We start from the raw sequence: 23,572 nt of genomic DNA on the forward strand, positions 1-23,572 counted from the left end.
CCACAATTAGAATTATTCATATTGATTATCTCTTCCTTCTATAATTAAAGAGTAAAATAATATATTGTGCTTAAACAGGGTGGACAACTGAGGGCGTATTTGTAACAGGCCAATTGAAAAGTCTCCGATCTACCATAATAAAACACATTTTTTTGGCAAAATTCGATTTTATTATTCAACATAGTTGCCTTCGAGGGCAATACAGCGATTATAGCGATCTCCCAACTTTTCGATACTATTGTTGTAGTACGATTTGTCTTTCGCTTCAAAATAGGCCTCAGTTTCGGCACTAAATTTCTTTCCAGCGAGCATTGTTTTGAGGCCTGAGAACAGGTAAAGTCGCTAGCTGCCAGATCTGGCGAATACGATGGATGCAGAAGCAATTCGAAGCCCAATTCATGCAATTTTGCCATTGTTTTCATTGATTTGTGACACGGCGCCTTGTCTTGATGACACATCCCCTTTTTTTTCTTCAAATGGGGCAGTTTTTAAACAATTTCATCCTTTAAACGATCCAATAACGCTCTATAATAATCGCTGTGGATGGTCTGGCCCTTTTGGAGGTAATCAATGAATATTTCACCTTGCGCCTCCCAGAATACTTATGCCATAACCTTGCCAGCTTACTATTATGTTTTTCCTCGCTTTGGATTCGGTTTATCGTGCAGTCTACTCAGCTGACTGTCGATTGGACTCCGGAGTGAAATGATGGAGCCATGTTTCATCCATTGTCACATATCGACGCAAAAATTCAGGTTTATTGCACTTAAACAGCTTCAAACACTGCTCAGAATCATTAACACGTTGTTGCTTTTGATCGATTGTGAGCTCGTGCGGCACCCATTCTGCACACAGCTTTCTCATGTACAAATATTTGTGAATGATATGATGTACACGTTCAGATGATATCTTCACAATGTCTGCTGTCTCGATCAACTTCACTTTACGGTCATTCAAAATTATTTTGTGAACTTTTTTGAGTCGGTGACAGCCTCTTTTAGGCGTCCACTGCGTTCGCCGTCTTCGGTGATCATTTCACCACGTTTAAACTTAGCATATCAATCAATGATGGTTGATTTTCCTGGTGCAGAACCCGGAAACTCTTCATCAGGCCAAGATTTTGCTTTAACTTCACCTTTTTTTGTTTCCCTTCAAAAAGTAATATTCTATCAGCACACGAAATTCTTTTTTATTCCTATTTTTTCAAATAACAAAAGTAGCTACACTCACAACGCAATATCTCACGAACTTATGGTCGGACTGCTGTCGAATTTTGACACGTATCGTTTGAAGGTTGTTATTAACTAAAAATCATATGGATTAAATATTAGCACTGCCATCTGTGCATCAGACCAGGGACTTTTCAATAGGCCTAATAACCAATTTTTATGTTGCATGTCGGAGTGACGTGTAATCATCTTCTTTTGAACGCAGTGCGCACGTTTTCGAATAAAATTATGTACAGGGTGGAAAAATTTCGAATTTTTAGCACTATAACTTTTGAATCAGAGGAGAAAGACAAAATTTGATACCACATTCTCGTTCTCTTTTTCCGGGAAACTAACAAAAGTAGTATTCATTTTTGGCCACCTTCTGTTTTTTATATATAAGTTAAAATTGGGAAAAATCGCGATATCGAAAAAATTTATATCTCCTCTAATATTGATGTTAGATCTGAAATTAAAGCGTTATACAGGCACACTTTCACGTAGAATCCAGTGGATTCCTTCGGTTCATATAGCTTAGTATAGCATATCTGAAGTCTTTTGAACTAGTCGATAAAAACGCTTGGCCAGATATCCTTTAAAGAGGATACCGAGATCCGCTAAATACTAGGGATTATTGTAAGATAATAAATTCACTGGCCCCAAAGAAATTTCTGGAAACTTGGACAACCCTTGTTCAAAAGTTGTAGTGCTAAAACATCGAAATTTGCCCACCCTGTACACCCTCAAAATGATTTGACTTAAATCTCCCAAATTGGATAAAAATTGACGCAATTTTTTTATTGTAATACATACTTTATAAATAAAGTGAAACACTTTTATATCGGAATAATTCAAAAATACATAAAGACAGCTTTCGGGAGCAAAGAGACATTTTTAGTTTTTTTATTTGACTGAAAACCTTCCGTCCAAAACACCCTGTATTTCAAGGAGAATTTTTTCCGAATGGTTTCAGTTCAAGAATTAATTTTCGAATCGATATGCGAACGATGCATTATCCCCCGGGAAAATCACAAGAAAATGAAATTGGGATTCAATTTTTTCCGCATAAATGGTTTTAATAATAAAGAAAAAAATTATCACATCGCCCGAAGGCGTAAATGAAAAAGAGTTTCTCAACGTCAAATTTAAACGAACCCCGATTTGACGTCCTATAATATTAATAAACCAAAACATTGTTTCGTCCTTCTTTTTTCGATAGCGTTTTCTTCTCCCGATCTTCCAGAAAAGCCTCGATATTATAATTCTTAGAATTTCCCCGAGTCAAGATCATGAAAATTAAGTCATGAACATGACTGAACTTATTGTTGGTTGGGCTCGAATTAATTTTCAGGAATTAGGGAAATTAAGAGTTTGAGAACTTTATTGAAATCGGTGGTTTTAGAAATCGAAAGGGTAAACTTAGGCTCACTTTCAATTTCAGCTGTAGTATTGTTATCCTGATAATTGTGGAAAGTTGGATTGGAAATTCTTGGGATTTTTGTATGAAAATTTTTTCGGGATTTGGGTAAGTTCTATAATTCGGTATATAGAACACTGATGAAATCTTTATACATTAATTTATGATTTCATATCATTGAAAATATATACAGGGTGAGTCAATAGTGCTGGATCGGTCGATAACTATAGTAAATTTTGGGTTAGATGAATGATTCAAATTTTGATGGAACTGACAGTACTCAGCGCATAAGCTAAAATTATTTTTGACATTGCAGGTTGGTCCGAAAGTGGTGAAACACTATACTACCCTGTGTTTCAAATAATAACGTCTAAATATTATATCATACTCATAATGAACGTGAAATTCTGATTCCAAAATACCCCATTTTTTATTATATATCTGTGGTATTTTTTGACGTATGACATTTTTTTCGAAAAATTTCATAAATATAATGTTTCACGTATGACATGAAGATCATATCTTGAAAACCGTTCGAGGTAATTGTATGATTTTTTTTTATTGGGTGCCCGAAATGTTTCAAAGTGCTCTGCAAATTTACTCATCGCTCTACACTGTGATTTTTTGAAGTTTTAAATTTTGTAAAAATGATAAAATTTAAAAAAAAATGTCAATAAGTTCAAATGACATGCCATGATTTTTTTTCCTGTCAGTTAGTCTGGTGAGTTGTCTTCATTTTGATTTAGACCTGTTTGCCTAAAACGAATAGTTTTCGAAATGCTTTACATTTCATGTGAATATAATTTCAATAGGATAAGATTAGTCAAATCTACTTAGTATCTACTAATAATATCAATAAAGATGAGGCAAATCAAAGAAATTATTGAAACATTTGGAAAAATTCATTTTGACCAAATGAAATGAAGACCAAGTTAACAAGTGTCTGTGAATTTAGCACCCACTTTTTCGAAAATGAAAAAAGTTTTTTTTGCATTCGTTAGTAACTTTTCGTTTGTACCTCAAGGATGCTGGTAAAAAAATACCGCATTCTGCTAGGGTCCAGCTTCACGCTTTCCTTCGATTTATTCGATATTTATCAACAAAAAAAATCAGTTTGAAAGTCCATTGTTAGTAACTGTTTGTAACACAAAAATTTTTGTTTATAACCTAACCTATAATGAAAAAATATCTTTCCTAAAAAACGTAGTTAGCACCCACTTTTTCTAAAATGAAGAATTTGTTTTCATTCGTTGTTAACTCGTTAGAAACTATTTGTAACACGAACATTTTTGTTTGTACCTCAAGGGTACTGGTAGAAAAATATCGCTTTCAGCTGTGGTGTCAACTTCATGCTTTTAGTCGATTCTTCTCAAAAAGAAATTCCATCGTTAGTAACTTAGCACAAAAATTTTTCCCTTCAAGGAATGTTTGTTTTTACCTTGCAGACAACATCAAATAAAAATTTGTTTTACTTACTATTCATATCACCATAAGCCGGCGCTGAATTTGCTAATGCCGCTAAGATGAAGAATATACATGCGATGGAGCAGATGTACTTCATCTTCAATTGTGAGCACATATTATCCTGAAAAAAAATGAAATGATAATTCATAATTTGAAAGGAACATTATAACTTATAATAGAAAATTTAATTTAGTCATCCTGGTTATCGTTCTAGACCAAAAATAATCGATTTTAACAATTATAGAAAATTCGAGAACAATGTTGCAAAAGAAAAACCCAATATTTTCGTGATTACAGATACGATCAGGCTAAGTCATTTCAAGTTTTGTACAAAATTTATATCGATAGCGTCAGCAGAACCATAAAATTTCAAAGAAAATTACAACAGATCCGACCTATATAGCTTTATTTTGCAAGTAAATATAAAATTATAATTTTAAGTTTTATGTAAATTAATTTTCGCCCCGAATAGGAACAAGTAATGAAAAAAAGAAATTAAAACGATGTTTTTCGTGCTCCTCCCACATATCTCAAATCTGTATGCAAGATATCGATTTTTTCATATTTTGAAGCTCATTCATATGAATCTATTTCACCCCTCTTGATATTATTATATTTTGTGACAATGATTAATTGGGGTAATTACTACCGGGTTGGCTTTTCAACCCTAATTAGTGCAATTAAACAATTGATTCTGAAATGAATCCTAATTATCTTTGATGGTCTGCTTAATTAAATTTGAACCCATATCAGATATCTCTTATTCAATTTTTTGATTGATTAATTTGTAGAGTAAGTAATATTTATATTTGTTAACTCCATAGTGGAACATACATATTCTATACAGGGTGGGTCAGAAAGAACTGCACATATATATTCCTACCATGTAGAGCCTATACTCAGGTGAACATCAAATGACAATTTAAAAGTGCATTATCCTCTTCAGAAGTTTTATACAGGGTGATTTTCGGGGTTTATTTATTTATCTTTTTTTACATTCAATTTAAGGTGTAAACACGAAAAAAATACATATACATCTTCGGTTTTCATAAAACTTAATGTTAATGTTAATTTAACAAAATCAGAGAAAATTCAAGAGATTGAAATTATTATTTTATAATTATATAAGCTCTTTCATTCTGATCAAATTAGTAGTTTGTAAATGATCATGAAAACATAATTCCAAACGACCATATTCACGGAATATCTTGCAGGATTTTGACCATAAACAAACCTAACCGCAGTTTTAAAGATCCGAATTTAGCCTGCAAATTTGAAGTTTCTGGACGGACCAACAGAATTGAATTTAAGGAAGGAATCGTACAGTGAGTCTTTCCATTTCGTTTAAGATCATTTCCTCTTCAAAAATTACAAACATTTTGACGAAATGCTAGAGCGATTGGAGAATGAGAGCTCAAAAACGATATAAGGACATTATTATCCTGAATTTGATGAATATGCAAGATCAATGCCAAGCTCCTTCGCCATTTTGTTACCTCCTCTTCCTCCATTATTTAAGGTTATGAAATGATGGAAAATAATTCTACACAGATTTTAATTGTTCAGTATAATACTTCATGGTGTTTGTGTGGAATCTTTTGTTTTGAATGTATGCAAAAAATAATATGGTTTATTCTGTGGAGCTAAAATTAAATGCTGATCTAGAGGCGATATTTCATAGCAGTTGCAGAATAGTTATTTATAATACAAGTGCAGAAGACATTGATATTCTTCCACGAGTTCAAAATTATGAGTGTTCGAATGAGCCTTCTGTATTTTACAGAACTGTTTTTCCGTGTCAAAAACATAAAATAATAAAATATAACCATAAAATCTGTGTGAAACTGACATATTCCTGCATGATGTTTATCTACCAAGTATGGCAAAATGAATGGAATTGCCAGAAAATTAGAGAAAAACATTATATCATTGCTCACTAGTGCAATTTCCAGTTCATAGTCAAAGCAAAAAGAACATGTAATTCACTTGTATAATCAATTACAGAAAAATATGAACATAAATTCCCAACATAAAACGTTATCGTTTGAAAAACTCTACAATGAGTTTTATGCGCTCTAAAAATCGGTTTTAATGAATATTTTACCATCAAATTAATTTCTCCCTGCTTTCCAACATGATACCGAGATTTGTTCATTGATGGGCATAGATATTAAAATAGATTAAATTGGTTCCGATACATATGGGAACTATTTATTAACGATGGATATATTGCTAAATATTTTTGCTTCTCTCAATAAAACTAATGAATATTCCAATTTTTTTGAGCGCTCGTTTCTTGAACAAATCGCCCTATCATTTCGTTACGATGTCTGTAATTTTGTAATTGATATAAATTTCTTTCTGAAGCATGCATTTATTATTTTCATATGGGTTTTATGTCCCTAACGAAAATTGTTCAAAAAAGTGCTAAATGATTTTGTTTTGTGTTTTTATTGGGTTTGTGTGATATCAAATTTGATAAAATTGAATTTCTCCACAAATATCTTATCAGTGAACCCATCTTCGTTCAAAGCCATTTTCTGCTCAAAATAACATTTGGGTGTAATAGCAGCCCCTTGATGACTAAAATACAAAGAATTATTAACTGTTCCTCTCATTCAATATACGTGGAACAATAACAAGATTAACAAATTTTTCGTTGAAAATTTCTCAACAAGTCGTCATAGAGCGAAGAGAATCAACGGTATTCTTCCTTTGATTAATAGTAAGGTACAATTTGTATTTGACAAATAACGTTGATTCAGAGGGGACAGTTTATGAATTGAATGGCTTATTATAGTAGAAATTCATTCTGATGAAATATCGTGGAACATCATCTTGAGTTACTTTGACATCGAAGGATGTTAAACCATCCAACTTATTGTCATAACTTTGAAACTGTTTTGGTCGAAGTTTATTTTCGATTAGTTTATCCAAAGTTTTCCCCATCATTGAGGATAACATGGGAAATTACTTCCTCATGGGAGGATAACTGCAATAAGTTAATGATTGATAGAGTTCCAGAAAGAATGCCCAAAATAGACTCACGGAATATACATTATTTAAATAGTAAATTGAAATAGGACTGATAATATCCTAACCCATAGTTTCGTCTCAAATATCTTCGTGAAATAATGAAAATATATTAAGCCAATTGAAAAGTCCCCGGTCTGATGCACAGATGGTGGTGCTAGTATTAAGTCCATATGATTTTTAGTTAGTACCAACCTCCAAACAATACGTGTCAAAATTTGACAGCAGTCCGACCATTAGTTTGTAAGATATTGCGTTGGGACTGTAGCTACTTTTGTTTTTTGAAAAAAGTTGAAAAAAAAAGAATTTCGTGTGCTGATAAAATATTGCTTTTTGAAGGGGAAAATACAGTTGAAGCAAAATCTTGGCTTGATGAAGAGTTTCCGGGGTCTGCACCAGGAAAATCAACCATCATTGATTGATATTCTAAGTTTAATCGTGGTGAAATAAGCACCGAAGACGGCGAACGCAGTGGACGCCCAAAAGAGGCTGTCACCGACGAAAAATCAAAAAAGTACACAAAATAATTTTGAATGGCCGTAAAGTGAAGTTGATCGAGGAGATAGCAAACATTGTGAAGATATCATCTGAACGAATATTTGTACATGAGAAAGCTGTGTGCAAAATGGGTGCCGCGCGAGCTCACAATCGATCAAAAGCAACAACGTGTTAATGATTCTGAGCAGTGTTTGAAGCTGTTTAAGTGCAATAAACCTGAATTTTTGCGTCGATATGTGACGATGGATGAAACATGGCTCCATCATTTCACTCCGGAGTCCGATCGACAGTCAGTTAAGTGGACTTCACACGATGAACCGAATCCAAAGGGAGGAAAAACACAATAGTCAGCTGGCAAGGTTATGGCATCAGTATTCTGGGATCCGCAAGGTATAATATTCATTGATTACCTTCAAAAGGACCAGACCATCAACAGCGATTATTATATAGCGTTAGTGGAACGTTTAAAGGATGAAATCGTTGAAAAATGGCCCCATTTAAGGAAAAAAAATTGTTGTTTCATCAAGACGATGCGCCGGTGTGACATAAAGCATCGTCTTGATGAAACAACACTTTTCAATGAAAAAAAATGCCAAAATTGCAAATATTTCCGTGAGTACAGATGCGATCGGGTTCATAATTTGCGTGTATATAACCTAAAGAATCACCTTCCTGTAGAATTTCCTGTGAAAAGCGTAACCAGCAATGTATAGGGTGTTTTTTTTTCGAGGTATATAACTTTAAGTTGGCATTATTGTTCAAGATGGCGATCGATTTAACAGCTGTCAAGTGATTTCTTCTCAGTTTGGTTTGGCAATTCATCATGAATAGATTCACGCCTAAACAACGCTTGCAAACAGTGCAATTTTATTTCGAAAATAATTGTTCTGTGCGGAATACGTATCGCGCACTACGTCCATTTTATTTTGTTTAGCGATGAAGCGCACTTCTGGTTGAATGGCTACGTCAATACACAAAACTGCCGCATTTGGAGTGAAGCTAATCCTCAAGTGTATGTCGAAACACCGTTACATCCAGAAAAACTGACTGTTTGGTGCGCTTTATGGGCTGGTGGAATCATTGGTCCGTACTTCTTCAAAAACGATGATGGCCAGAACGTTACAGTCAATGGTGATCGGTATAGAGCCATGATTACTAACTTTTTCATCCCTGAATTGAACAACCATGATGTCCAGGAGCTGTGGTTCCAACAAGACGGTGCAACATGTCACACAGCTCGTGCCACAATCGATTTATTGAAAGACACGTTTGGTGACCGCCTGATTTCACGTTTTGGACCTGTGAATTGGCCTCCAAGATCTTGTGATTTAACACCGCTAGACTACTTTCTGTGGGGCTATGTAAAGTCATCGGTCTATGCGGATAAGCCACAAACCCTTGACCATTTGGAAGACAACATTCGCCGTGTTATTGCCGATATACGGCCACAAATGTTGGAAAAAGTCAACGAAAATTGGACGTCCAGATTGGACTACATCCGAGCCAGCCGTGGCGGTCATATGCCAGAAATCATATTTAAAATGTAATGCCACAAAATTATCTTACGGATAAATAAAATTCATGTCTATCGAATAATCCATCGTTGTTTTATTGCAATTTAAAGTTCTATAGCTCTAAAAAAACACCCTTTAGAAAATTCAACAATAATTCATTTCAGTAACAGGAATATTACGTAAAAACATCAATAGAAATTTCAAGAAACTATGACTTATTGAGTATACCGGGTGAACTTTTTAAGTTGAAAATCTCGAAGAGGAAACATCTTATGGAAAAATGTTTCAAATAAAAAGTTGATGGTTATGCTACAACTGCATCCCTTTTCTCACCCTTGTGGGGAAGGGTAGATTTAGGTAAATCACTGAATATGAATCCAGAAAATACTAGAATATATTTGATTCAATTTGATCACAAATGACATCGGAAATTGCAACGGTTGGAGCGACATATTCAGAATTGCATCTGTGAATTTATTCAGGAAACAAGAGACCGATTCAGAAGACTGAACATGTTACCTACGTATAGAATTCGCAGAGCTCCAGTGGTTAGGAAAAATTTTCTGGTGGAATATCTGGAATTCCATATAAACTGTTAGTATTTCGGCTGAAATGAAGTGAATGGATAGTTACAACAAAAAAAAACCAACTTGGCATTGGGCACCAGAACTATTGAAAATTCTAGTGAAGGGTGTTTCTTTTAGAGCTATAGAACTTTAAATTGCAATAAAACAACGATGGATTATTCGATTGACATGAATTTTATTTATCCGCAAGATAATCTTGTGGCATTACATTTTGAATATGATTTCTGGCATATGACCGCCACGGCTGGCTCGGATGTATTCCATTCTGGATGACAATTTTCGATGACTTTTTCCAACATTTGTGGCCGTATATCGGCAATAACACGGCGAATGTTGTCTTCCAAATGGTCAAGGGTTTGTGGCTTATCCGCATAGACCGATGACTTTACATAGCCCCACAGAAAGTAGTCTAGCGGTGTTAAATCACAAGATCTTGGAGGCCAATTCACAGGTCCAAAAAGTAAAATTAGGCGGTCACCAAACGTGTCTTTCAATAAATTGATTGTGGCACGAGCTGTGTGACACGTCTTGTTGGAACCACAGCTCCTGGACATCATGGTTGTTCAATTCAGGAATGAAAAAGTTAGTAATCATGGCTCTATACCGATCACCATTGACTGTAACGTTCTGGCCATCATCGTTTTTGAAGAAGTACGGACCAATGATTCCACCAGCCCATAAAGCGCACCAAACAGTTTTTCTGGATGTAACGGTGTTTCGACATACACTTGAGGATTAGCTTCACACCAAATGCGGCGTTTTGTTTGTTGACGTAGCCATTCAACCAGAAGTGCGCTTCATCGCTGATGGACGTAGTTCGCGATACGTATTCTGCACAGAACCATTATTTTCGAAATAAAATTGCACTATGTGCAAGCGTTGTTCAGGCGTGAGTCTATTCATGAAGAATTGCCAAACCAAACTGAGAATATATCTGTGGCGGCTTTTCATAAAGCTCCACATAGCAACAATAAACACCGCAATCGATAGCCTAGTGGTTAAGGCTGTTGACTCACTCACCGAGATGCGACAAGGTGCCGGGTTCGAATCCCGGCGGCTCCCGATAATAATAAATTCCCCAAGCGTCTGTGACACGGCACACACAATTATACCAAAGTCACACTGATGAGTCCGGTGTGTGTGCCAGGGACGAAACGCATAAGTGGGCATATGTGAAATCCTACATATCACTTGACATCTGTTAAATTGGTCGCCATCTTGAATAGTAATGCCAACTTAAAGTTATATACTTCGAAAAAAACACCCGTTAAATAGAGAAGGATCTTAATATACTGCTTCCATATACGTATGTACAATATAGGTACTGATTATTATATATTTTTTTTATGAGGAAGGGAAATCCTTTGAAGTCTCCATAGGGATGTTATGATGATAGTGTGGGATTCGCAGAGGGCTTACTCAGAGAACCCCACCCCTGTGCATCAAATTCTAGGGCTATTAGCACCGGATATAACAACAAATCTTCCTTAGATCTATACACCAATACACCCACCTATATCCCTATTTATATTCGGTTTATACTCTTAAAAAAGTCAAATATGGGGTTGGTATTATTGAGTATTTCTCCATTATTTATATTCCGTTTAGACTCTTTCTTTTAGCTTGGTTTTCTGATAGCGGATTTACCGAAACTTCATTCGTTCAACTCGTTGATTATAATTATGAATTGATTGTATTTTTTAACCTATATAATTGAATAGAAAATGGAACCAGAAATGAAGTGATTGATTGAGAGAAAAATATCACAATTTAAACACAGAGTACTTTTTTTCTATAAACCTTATACCTAATTCTCTAGATTATCCTATTTTTCACCTTAATTTGTGAAATTTATTCCATTATAACGGAAATAGCCCACGAAAGCTTTCTTATTGTTCAGAATTTTCCATTATTTAATATTGCGATTGATCTATGGGTTCCTGTTTCTTGAATTGTTGTGTTATATCCCTTTTTCGTTCTCCTTCTTTCCTTTGGCTTCCAAAAGGCGAGGCAATACGTTTGCATAATACATTCTCAAATTTTTCAACAACAGTAAACAACCCCATGCTCCTTTCCCAATTCGGATGAAGCCACACAAAGCAATTCAACAACGGATAGAATCACTTTCCCGATCACCATTGACTGTAACGTTCTGGCCATCATCGTTTTTGAAGAAGTACGGACCAATGAATCCACCAGCCCATAAAGCGCACCAAACAGTCAGTTTTTCTGAATGTAACGTTGTTTCGACATAAACTTGAGGATTAGCTTCACTCTAAATGCGGCAGTTTTGTTTGTTGACGTAGCCATTCAACCAGAAGTGCGCTTCATCGCTAAACAAAATAAAATGGACGTAGTGAGCGATACGTATTCCGCACAGAACCATTATTTTGGAAATAAAATTGCACTATTTGCAATCGTTGTTCAGGCGTGAGTCTATTCATGATGAATTGCCAAACCAAACTGAGAATAGTAATGTCAACTTAAAGTTACATACCTCAAAAAAAAAACACCCGTCAGATTTGAATCAGGTCGAATCTTTAGTCACTGAACTGAAGCATTACCATTTTTTTTTAATGTTTAGCTTGAATTTTCTATGGTTTCGAGAACGGACTTGTTATGCACATTTGAATGCAATCACGTAATTTTGAAAAAAATCATTTAATTTATTAATTTTTTTATTTATTCAGGCTGAGGTACATCAACCAGGATATAATCTCAAAAAATATCCACAACTTCCTTCTACTGAATTCTAATGAATAATTGATAAAATATATTAATTGATTTCAGGTTTCAGATCCTTCTGCTGAGTTTTGGCTACATATAACGCTCGAATATTTCGTTTTTTTTTCGTTGATATGATTGAATTAAACAACCGGATGATTCGAATGAACAATTATTTCAAATTCGAATAGATATTACAGATATTCACGATGCAAAGATGTTTAAGATTAGTAAATCTGATTAAAAAAATCATTAGTGAAATTCGTTTAAATTAAAAAAAAATTTAATTCGTTCTTCCAGTAATCCTGATTTCCCAGAAAAAGTAGATAATGACGTCCTCCATTATTTTGCGAATGCGCCCACGCCCAACACATAATAATTTGATATAAAAAATGAAGAATATTATAAAATAATGGAATGTGGTATGAAATAATAAAACTTTTTATATTTCTTACGGAGGATCAGTTGGAAGTGATGAAATGGAATTGTTTTCTTATATTTTGTATTCCATTCTGAGGAAACAACCATCTCATTAGAGAATTGAAAAGAAATTAATCCAGAACCCCAAGTGGCAATAAAATTCGGCAACGTAAAGGGAACTCCGACAAGCCTGATGAGTGTTTTTTTTTAGCGTCAATAACTCGTAAACAGCTCTATGAGAGAATCACGCCACATCTGGATATTTATGAGTATTATGTATAATGCGGCACCTTTGATGGTTTTTGATATCGGCATTCCTTCCTGTTGTTGCTGACTGAATCAAATCTCATTTTGTACTTTGAATTGCTACACGTGCAATTTTTTTTGATCAAGCTTGAAATGCCGCCCTTGATTTTTTTTAGGCGACCGCCTACCCTGCCTACCCCCAAGCGACGGCCCTAGTGTTTGCGGCAGGATGGACGGACGGACAGAATTGAATTTGGGAACGGATTCGACCAGTAAGTCTAACCTTATCACTTAAAATCATTTTCGGCGCAGGATTCGAAAAATACAGTCACCCAGTTCTGCCAACTATTCTAAATATGCGATGACTTTATCAGGGTAGAAAGCAAAATTCACACTTGTTAATCCCCGGTAAACAAATGAGATGTCACACGTTACTGCAGGCTCGATCAAAATGGCGATCTAGATTTGACATAGGTACGCATAACACCAACCACGTACAACATTAGGGATGCACAAACAATTTATGTTGGTAGAACTGCACGCCTGGGGGCCGCTTATTAAACGGTTTAGGTTAATTTCTAGCTATTCTGTTCCAGTCTCCCATGGTTTACGCATTTGCATACGAGGATTATGCTGCCTGTCATAAATCCAATGTCGGTATACGGAGTGCCCCAACGAAAAATACTGGAAATTTGACACTGGTTCATTTATCCCTAACCCAAATACAGGCTGGTCCAGATTTTAGTTCAATAACTCTGGCGTCGGGTTGAAAAAAAAAAAAGCTCCGTTTTAGAGATACAGGGTGTTGAAGTTTGAAATAAATTTTTTCACTTATAACTCTAGTATTTTTACATTCATTGGTTACATTTTTGAGTATTATGTCTAAATAATGTTATGTTTAATTGGTAATTGTTTCCTTTGAAAATTATCTAGTGGTGTAGATATAGGGTTGCGATGATCCTTTTCCTATTGAAAATCTACACCCCTGTCTTTTTTCCGAAAAATTCATTTCATTTCTGAAATCAACAGAGCTCTACTACAAAAAAATTTCCCGTTAGTGATAATATAAGTATATAATGAAAGTCAAGAATTGACTTGCATCAGTTGAAGAATATCTTCTTTCGGCCATAACTCCAGAACGTCTGAAACTATCGCTTTGCGAATTGGGTGGAACTTCTGTTTCTGTTAAGAAAGTCCTGTCATTACATTTGCAATTTCGGAGTGAAATGAACAAAACAATGAACTTCTGACTTAGCGCCCCCTATCGAGAGCAGCAAAAACAAATTTATCATGAGTTTATTTTCTCCTCGATCAACAAGATATTATCTCTTAGAAGAGATCTAATTGGCTCAAAAGTGTTGAGCCAAACTGAAGTTACAGGCATTTCAATCAGTCAGATTCCTCTCTTTCCCCTACCCTTATTTGATGTCGTAAAATCGAAAGTGACAATTTAAAAAGATAGAGAATTTTCCAAGGATTACAGTTTCGAGTGAAATTCATTTTTCTACTCGACGATAGCTATTACGCTCCCTAGCGGTAGAGGTATGAATTTCAAAACAATTTCGGGTGTGTTTTCTTGTACACTTTAGTAGTAAAAATTTTTACCGCAAATCTCTACGATGAGTGGATCCTGAGATATAGCCGCTTACCTCGCTTATTTGCCCACCCTGTAATGATTTATCAAGTTATTTCTTGATTGAAAACGAAAAAGAGGTGACAATGATCAAATATCATTATTTTCCAGAATTTTGAGTCCACGCTGATGATATTTATTTTTTCAGCCAATAGTCTGAAAATTGTTTGTATTCTGCGTTGGCTGTATATGCAAAATATTGTTCAGATCCATTAACGAAAATTTCTTCCTCAGCCATTTGAATTCAGAATTACCATTCCTTCCCTTCGATAATTATTTCCCAGAAAGAAATTGAATTGAACTGCTAATTTCTAAGAATTTTCCAAGCCGTGGACAAGACATAAAGACAGGATGTGGAATTGATCAGTCAGGAAGACGGAACGAAATGCAGAAGAATATTCGAGTAGATGACAAAAGTAGTGAGAAAGCGATGAAATACCGATCGCGATTTCAGAGAAATTATGCTGCTAGGAGTTTTTTCCTCGAGAATAGAGCTTAAACTCAAGTTTCATAAACAACAGTAATTATTCAACCAAGACATCTCACCAGATTTAATTGGCTATTTTTCAGCCAGAAGTTTCAGCAGATGTATATGTCAGATTGTGAAGCACTTAATTTCCATGAGTATATAAACTTCGAGTAAATGCACCAAACCAAACTGATACGCCCGAAATTAGGTAGGTACAGGGTGTCCCAAATTCGATGCTCACTGAAAGTATCTCGAGAAGTATAAGACTTACAAAAAAATTTCCCCCATCTCTTTTTTCGAAATAATAAGATATCAGAAAGTAGATCAAAGATATATTGATTCGTTAATCGTTATCGAGTTACAGGGCGTTTCAGAAAAAATAATGTTCAAATATTTTGCTATATTTTGGTTTCTGTTCGAGGTATTGGAAGAATTATTAAACGTTTTTTTTCAGTAATTTTTATGGTTTATATTGTACTCAAAACAAATATAGAAATTAATTACTGTTTTAGAGATAAAGAGCAGAGTTGGTATTCTTAAATGGGACAATCTATATTTTTCAAAAAAATCCAGTCTGGCAACAATGCTACCAAAGATTTCATATACCTAGTACTTCTGTAGTATATACATATGAATTGATATCGAATTAAAGCAGTAAACTAATCCTTAGTGCAAACAATTTTTCAATAGCGCAAGGTTTCTGCAGATATTTGATGCAATTTCAGATCCAAAATATCTCCAATGGTTCCCGAGATATATCAAAAAACCTGAAAATCGAGATTTTCTTTTTTTCTGTATAACTCACTTTTTTTCGGAGAAATTTGGTTTGTAGCCATTATACAATATAGAGATTCTGATGGTGTTGTCAGATTTTTTGTGCTTTCGATTGTTTCAGAGACGCGATAGTCAATTTTTTTTCTTATGAAGGCCATTTTGGCTTTCCTTATGAGGTGATGAAGAAAATAATTACAAATTCAACAATGTATCACACTATACAAAAATATCGAGTTCAGGTACGCAAATTTGAAGAGTTGTTATTTGAAATCATCACTTTACTATCGCGTCTCTGAAACAATGGAGAACAGAAGAAATCTGAAGACACCATTAGTGTCTCTATATTGGATAATGGCTATAATCCAAATTTCGTGAAGTTATCTCCAAAAACAAATAAGTTATACAGTAAAGAAGAAAATATCGATTTTCAGTTTTTTCAAGATATCTCGGGAACCAATGGAGATATTTCGGATCTATAATAATCTCACTAACACACTTATCCCTAAATAACAAAACTTTTCTATGATTTAAGCCAATCTGTCTTTTAAACGGTTTTCGATATCCCTGTAGTGGCCCTCTAAATAGTTCTAACCCTGTATACTTGTATTGATTTATTAATTTTTGAAGTTTACTTGATATTTTTTCTCTATATATTACTCAGAAGGGAACAAAGATGTGTTCCATACTAAAAACTTAACAAATCACCAAAGATGATACGGAAATTATTGCTTAAATTTTTCCATTCAAAATTTCAGGTGTCATCAAAGTTAAACTTATACGATCTTATCTGTAACTACCCATTATGGGTATACAAAGGAAACTCAAAACAAAACTTTCATTATATTTCCTTGAGGATATTATGTCGAAAAGTTAACATCTTGGGATGGACCTAGAATATATTGAAATGGAAGTGTCTTTCATAGTTCTATTTGTTCTCAAACAGAGCACTACATTTATTGCTGCTCATCTGAATAGAAAAGGGGGATTCTAATATCGAGATCGGAGTCTGTTTTGAGCTTTCCAGCCCGACTACTTAAACTGCACTTGAAGGGAACTTCACTTGTAAAACAGATACGATTATTTCTGCGCACTTGTTTCATGGGAACATCTATCATTTTGCCCAGATGTGTGTAATTTTCGAATTTTCTTTAACTGAAAGTTGGCGAAGAGGATAGTCTCTGTTCCACAGGGTGTTGAGAAATTGGACTACAAATATGTAATTTTTTTTTTCAGCCCATATAAAAAAGCTATCAAAATTTTTGGAAAACTTTTCTGAAGTTTGTTTTAATACCAAAGAATTTATCTTCAATTTGACGTAGAAGCAATTGAAATCGATGAAAAATTACCAAAGGTTTTTTTGCAGTAGGCTTTGATATTCTTCCAAGAGTTTAAAATGAACGAGTGTTCGAATGAGCCTTCTGTACGAGTATTAGGTATACATTTTTTCTCTAATTCACTGAATTTTTTATTGAAATTAATAGATATGGAATCCATAAGTATCGTTTAGTGATTATTATTGAAAAAAAATGTGGGTTGGCAGAAAAGTTTTCTGTATCACGAAATTTGAGAAATAATATATAAACCTGTGTTAAGAGAGTTCCGCGTACTAACATATAATAATAAAATATTAGCATGATATCTGTGCGAATCGGAGATATTCTAGCACGATTTTGTTCTACAAGATGAGGCAGAATGAACGGATTCGCCAAAGAATCATAGAAAACGTTTTCTCTTCTGACACATTTTTCAATGCAAAAATCACTGAACGATATATATAGAAAAATTTTATTAATTCCAATAAAAAATTCATTGAATTGAAGAAAATAATGTTTAATACTCGTAAAGAAGGCTCATTCTTCCCCTTGTTCATTCAAAAAGAATATCAATACCTTCTGTATTTGTGTTATTAATAACTAATATGTGATTAGAAGTTGCAATGTTCCATTTTTTTGGACTTTTCTAACATAGTTCATTGTATATAGGTATAAATATAAAATTTGCTATTCTGTATGACTACGCAACACCCAAAATCTCAACACAATCGGAGATATTGGGTATTTCTTTTCCGAGAGTCTTGTTGATTTTTTACCCAAAATCTCAACTCCGTAGGTTTTGTGCTTCGATATTCTTGTCGAATGTCCTCTGGTTCTGTTAACACAATGAACATGAAATTTTGAATGAAGCTTAAGATTATTATTTTACATATATAGGGTGAGTCAATAGTGCTCGATCGGTTGATAACTCCTGTTTATTTTGGGCTAGGAGAATGATTCAAGTTCTGACGGAATCGACAGCACTGAGTGTCATAAGCTTAATTTTTTTTTGACTCTACAGGCTGGACCGAAAGTGGTGAAAAACGATACCACCTTGTTCATTGATAGGAATTGCCCATTTTTATATGATACTCACAATCAACATGAAATATTCTGATTTTAAAATACCTACCCCATTTTCATTTTAATAGTTTAAACTAAACATCATATCTTGAAAACCCTTCGACATAATTGTACGATTCATTTTTTAGACTTCCCGAAAAGTTTTAGAGTCTTCTGCAAATTTCCTAATCACTCTACAGATGATCCGAAAGACATTGCAATTTTTCCAAAATAACCTTTAAAAAATGTCCATAAATATATATTTCAAAGGGCATGCCCTGAATTATTTTTTGACTGTAGGAAAACCTCCATTTTCTGTCTAAAAATGGGCATTCCCATTCAAAAAAACAAGCTGGTATCGTGTTTTAGCACTTTCAGATCAACCTTGAGAGTCAAAAGCGATCGAGCACTATTGACTCACCCTGTTAATAAAATTTCATCTCAATCGCATCATAGTTTTGAAATTATCTGAAAATGGCGAACCCTAGTCGAATTTTTGTCCAATAAAAAACTTGACCGCAGTATTCGGCATCAGAATCTATCCTGCAAAGTCGTAACTTCACTTTTGAGACTTATGTCTCAAAATTACAGATATTTTGACGAAATAATAGAGCCATCTGTTCGGAGACGAGCGCTCAAAAATGCACAATTCATGTTGTAACTGTGGAACAAAGAAAAGATAACTAACACTTTTGTTTCACTCGTCCATGTCTAATAAGTATTAACAGTAGGTCTTCAGTGCATACAAAAAAGACTGCTTTCCCATGAATAGAAGAAGCTGCGTCCCCCTGTTTACAGTATTCTCAAATAATAGCGGAAGCTGGAAAATATTCAAAGCTCGCCTGAATTTTCCGTCCAAGCAACGCATGACATTAATAAAGATAAAACGTGTTCGTGACCAATCTGAATGTTCCCATCTTAAATGGAATACAAATGTTGTGAAAAAATGTTCTGAATTGAATAAATAACGTTTCACGTCCTTTCCGTCGAAAATAGAGGCTAGTACATAAATTAATTTGATGGGGTATTTTCGATCTGTAAGTATTCGGATTAAAATAATCGTTCAATTGAAATTCTGTACACAATTGCGATGAAAAAAATTTTCAGTATGTTTACCGGAAACCTGCACACGCAGATAGCATCATCCATTTTATAATTCTAATCAATCATACGTCCATAAATTAACAATAATGTTGCTGAAATTCATCAGTTGATTATCTTTGACACAAAAGCACTTTGACGATTTAAAATTCGACAGAAGCACTGAATTGGTGATGGGAGTTTTTGAACGATCGTTATCTATGGATAACGATAGCAGTTCACATACAAGAGTGCCTTATATTTATATTTGTATTCAAAAATAAAAACTACTTTCAGAGTAAAACTACAACAAGCTATAACACAAGGACAACAAAGTTGAAATATCCACAACATAGACTTACATTAACGGAAAAGGGACCAAAATATAGTTGTATTAGATATTACAATAAAATTATAGATTACACAGAAGAAACAACCACCCTCAAAAGATTTAAAAAGCAAATTTTCAAGCTTTTAATACAAATCGAACCATATACGGTGGAAGAGTTTTTGATGTATGATGTGGGGAGCTGGAACAGGACCTCTAATCAGTAGATGTTTGAAATATTTTTTTTGACGCTATTTCATTTCAAGAAGTTATGTATCACATCTCTACTTTACTTGAAATAAAGCTTGTTATTATTATTATTATTATTATTATGCGCATATAGCGCCCTCGCAGATCACGAACCTCTCAAATTCGTCATAAACATTCAATTAGTTATTCTATACGAAAGAAAGAATTTTGATAAAATTCAGGAGGTGATTCCTCACAATATTCTAATATGAATTTCAAGTTCTTTCTTTCTGTAGCAAGAATTTCTATGGCGACATTTTGACCACGTGAGGGTAGCAACAATCCCCAACAATTTTTGAATAGGTATTTTTGGATGTGGAATTAGTTAAGAAGTTTTTCCATTTTACCTTAAGAAGCTGTTTAAATTTTAATTTTTTTTTGGTAAAACATAGATAGTAGTAGGTCTCAAGCCCAAAACTCATGAATAGTACAGCAAGGAATAAATTATTGAAATTTGGAGAAAGAAACGAGAAGTTTACAATTTTTATTAATAGATTCGTTAAAAATGTCGTCTCCAACGGCATCTATACACTCCCCAACACGTCTCGGCATTGATGCAATAAGATGGTCTATTTCTTCTTGAGGGATACTATCCCAAGCTACCTGCACTTCATGTCTCAGAGCCGCAAAAGTCTGTGGGGGCTGGGGAAAATTTCCAAGCCTTCCACCCATGTCCCAAACATGCTCTATGGGCGGAAGATCGGGGGATCTGGGCGGCCATGGCAAAAGATTCACATGGCTAGCTTCACTAACTTTGGCAACATGAGGTCGGGCATTATCTTGCGGTGTGCAATAGCACTCCCAACCATAACACCTACTGTCCGTTGTACATGACGCTCAACATTAAGCTGAGGTTCACGTCTTTCCCCTCGACGTCGTCTAACACTTCTTCGGCCATCATGTGCACCCAAGGAGAATCGAGATTCATCAGAAAAGACAACCTGATGCCATTCCACATTCCAATGTTGACGTTCTCTGCACCACTGTAATCGTTGTCGGTGATGGTCAACCGTCAGAGGTAACACAAGATGTAGTAGATAATGCTGCAGTCCAAAAGAACTTATCCGGTGGTAAACCGTTCTCAAAAAAATGAAACAGTTTACAAATACGCTGGATAGCTGAACTCACTATTCTTCATTTGTTTTAAGATGAACAGTGCATCAGTTGTCTATTTTTCCTAAATCCCTGTTGCTTATCTCTCTTCTCTATGGCTTCCTTCTTTTAAGATAAAGCAATACAAAAAATTATCAACAATAGAGCATGCATGGATAAAATATCAGTATTAGCAGAGGAAATGTAAACAGAGCATCAAACATTTCAACGTATGATACATTGTACAAGAGTACGGATAAAAACCTCAGCAAAAAGTCTGCCTCCCCATATAGGTGTAGTCATTGTTTATTGTATTTGTTTACAGAATAAGTTGACATATTTATTTTAAAGGGTTTCCTTTTCATCCAAACAAAATCCTTTTCATTCTTCCTCTACACCAAAAGTTGACGACCTATATAATATAATTAAATCTGAACTCAAAAAAGAAGAGATCCAGAAAGTTGTAATTATAGTTTCCATTTAAAGTTAGAGACCCATTCTAAAAAATAATCTGCAACTGAATGGATAGCTTGGAAACCACCATGAAATTTATAAATTGGATGGTTTCTTCTACCACCACGCTCACATAGTGGGCTTTCAATAGAATGCTATTTGAAGAGCATACTATTGCATCGACCATGATCAGTGCTAAGTCAATTTAAAATAGACCAAATTTTCCTTGGAAGATTGATACCTGAAACTTTCACTGAAGGATCAACGATTAGATCTTTGTTGAAGACATTACCGGTAAACAGATTATGCAGGTGCAGAATAGGATAATTCATTTATAATTCTCTGGGTTGGTTTTTTGTCTCATTTTGAAAATCAATATACACTTCTGCTTTTTTTTTGTATGATGGATGTATTTATTATCTTGATGAAAAGTTCAGGCAGCGTTTTCGGTAGTTCCCGGCAGTCATATTTCAAAAGCTCATTAGGTGTTTCGTTAACACCTGGGGACTTTCGGTTTTCCAATGTTTTCAGCGTTCTCCTGAGAAATTGTTACACCATCCTCCGTCTCTTCCTCAGAGACATTTCTCTGAACATTTTGTTCATCGTTGTTATATAGTTTTTTTGAGTTTAGAGTACATTTCCTCCTGTAAATGAACTTTCATTTTGGACGAACACGTTTACTGTATTTTTTCTCTGCTTGAACGTTTTCCAGACTTTTCATCGTGTCATTGCTTTATGCCGACAAACCAGCAACTCTTGAAGATTTGGAAGCCAATATTCAAGCCACCATTGACGTCATAGGGTCGACCAGATTTTTTGGAAAAAGTAGTGAAAGATTGGCCTGATCGAATGGGCTATGGATTATGTAACTCTCAGCCGCAGAGGACAAATGCCGGAAATCATATTTAAAAGATAAATACCATGAAATTATTTACCAGATCAGGATGGGTTATTATTTTCCAAAATTTTGGAATCCTCCAGAGAAAAAATGCTTGCATGACATTTTCATAATTCACTCTTCGAAATGTGTAAAATCAAAAAAAAAGCAGAAGGAACTCCAGTCATAATATAGAATTGGTCGAAATTGAACTGAAAAAGCATATATCAACAATTTTTCATATAAGGATTTAATTTCAACGAAATATAACACCAAGAAACCTCTATAAAACATTTTCTTTATGTCACCCCTACTAAAGCCTGAAAAATCTGCATGTTCGACCTTACGTCCGGTAAACATATGACATCAATAAAGAATAAACGTGCTCTTGCCCAATACGAGTGCCTAGTCTGCAATAAGAACAGAGAGTTGCATGGAAATGAAGGGAAAATATCGGTCTGTGTGTCCGGACCATCTGCTGAGCGAAAATAAGTCGTTATTCATTGTTTTTAGCGTCATTTGCATCGGAAAGTTTGGGAGATGATGGAATTATAACGAAATGTTTATGACAACAAGTTTTGTAGAAGGATTCAGGTTGAATATTGGGAGGGATCAAGATGGGAAGTTGTTTCGGTAAATTGGAACAATTAGAAATTCGATGGAGGCTTTTCACACTTTGGTTCACTTAATAACCGAATATTAAGGTGAAGTATAGGTATTGTTTTGGGAATTAGAGTTTCTCTTATTGAACAAGTAACGAGCTTAACTTCGCTATTTGCTACGTTCTCAGAATGAAGGAAAGACGAGGAAACTCATTTTAATGACATTCAATTAACATTAGGGTTATTTTTATTGAGACTCATTTATTTTCTTTCGAAAAAAAATGTCAAATATTGTATATTTATGATTTCTTAATTTATTTTTCGAAAAGTTTCATTTCATTATTGACTTGAACCCTTCGAGCTGGAAAAAAATGTATGACACATTTTTGGGCTTGATTTTTGACAGAATTAATTTGGTGAAAACCGCAACCTTATGGCTTCAACGGTTTTCAAATTATAAGAGAAGAGAAAATTGAAAAATGGCGTAAAATGAAAAGTTCCCATAACTTCTTTATTACTGTTGCTATAA

General features: G+C 34.6%; 1 protein-coding gene across 1 annotated transcript in view; it reads right to left on the reverse strand.

Moving 5' to 3' along the window:
* Nucleotides 1–23,572, reverse strand: part of LOC123677985 (short neuropeptide F) — a 48,291-nt gene that overhangs the window by 12,755 nt on the left and 11,964 nt on the right. The window contains exon 2 of the mRNA XM_045614745.1: nt 4,102–4,210. Within this exon, the coding sequence (XP_045470701.1) occupies nt 4,102–4,204 (103 nt within the window). The 5' untranslated portion in view covers nt 4,205–4,210. The remainder of the gene's footprint in view (nt 1–4,101; nt 4,211–23,572) is intronic.

This window comes from Harmonia axyridis, chromosome 1 (genome assembly GCF_914767665.1).
Source record: "Harmonia axyridis chromosome 1, icHarAxyr1.1, whole genome shotgun sequence".
In the NCBI taxonomy this organism is placed as follows: Eukaryota; Metazoa; Arthropoda; class Insecta; order Coleoptera; family Coccinellidae; genus Harmonia; species Harmonia axyridis.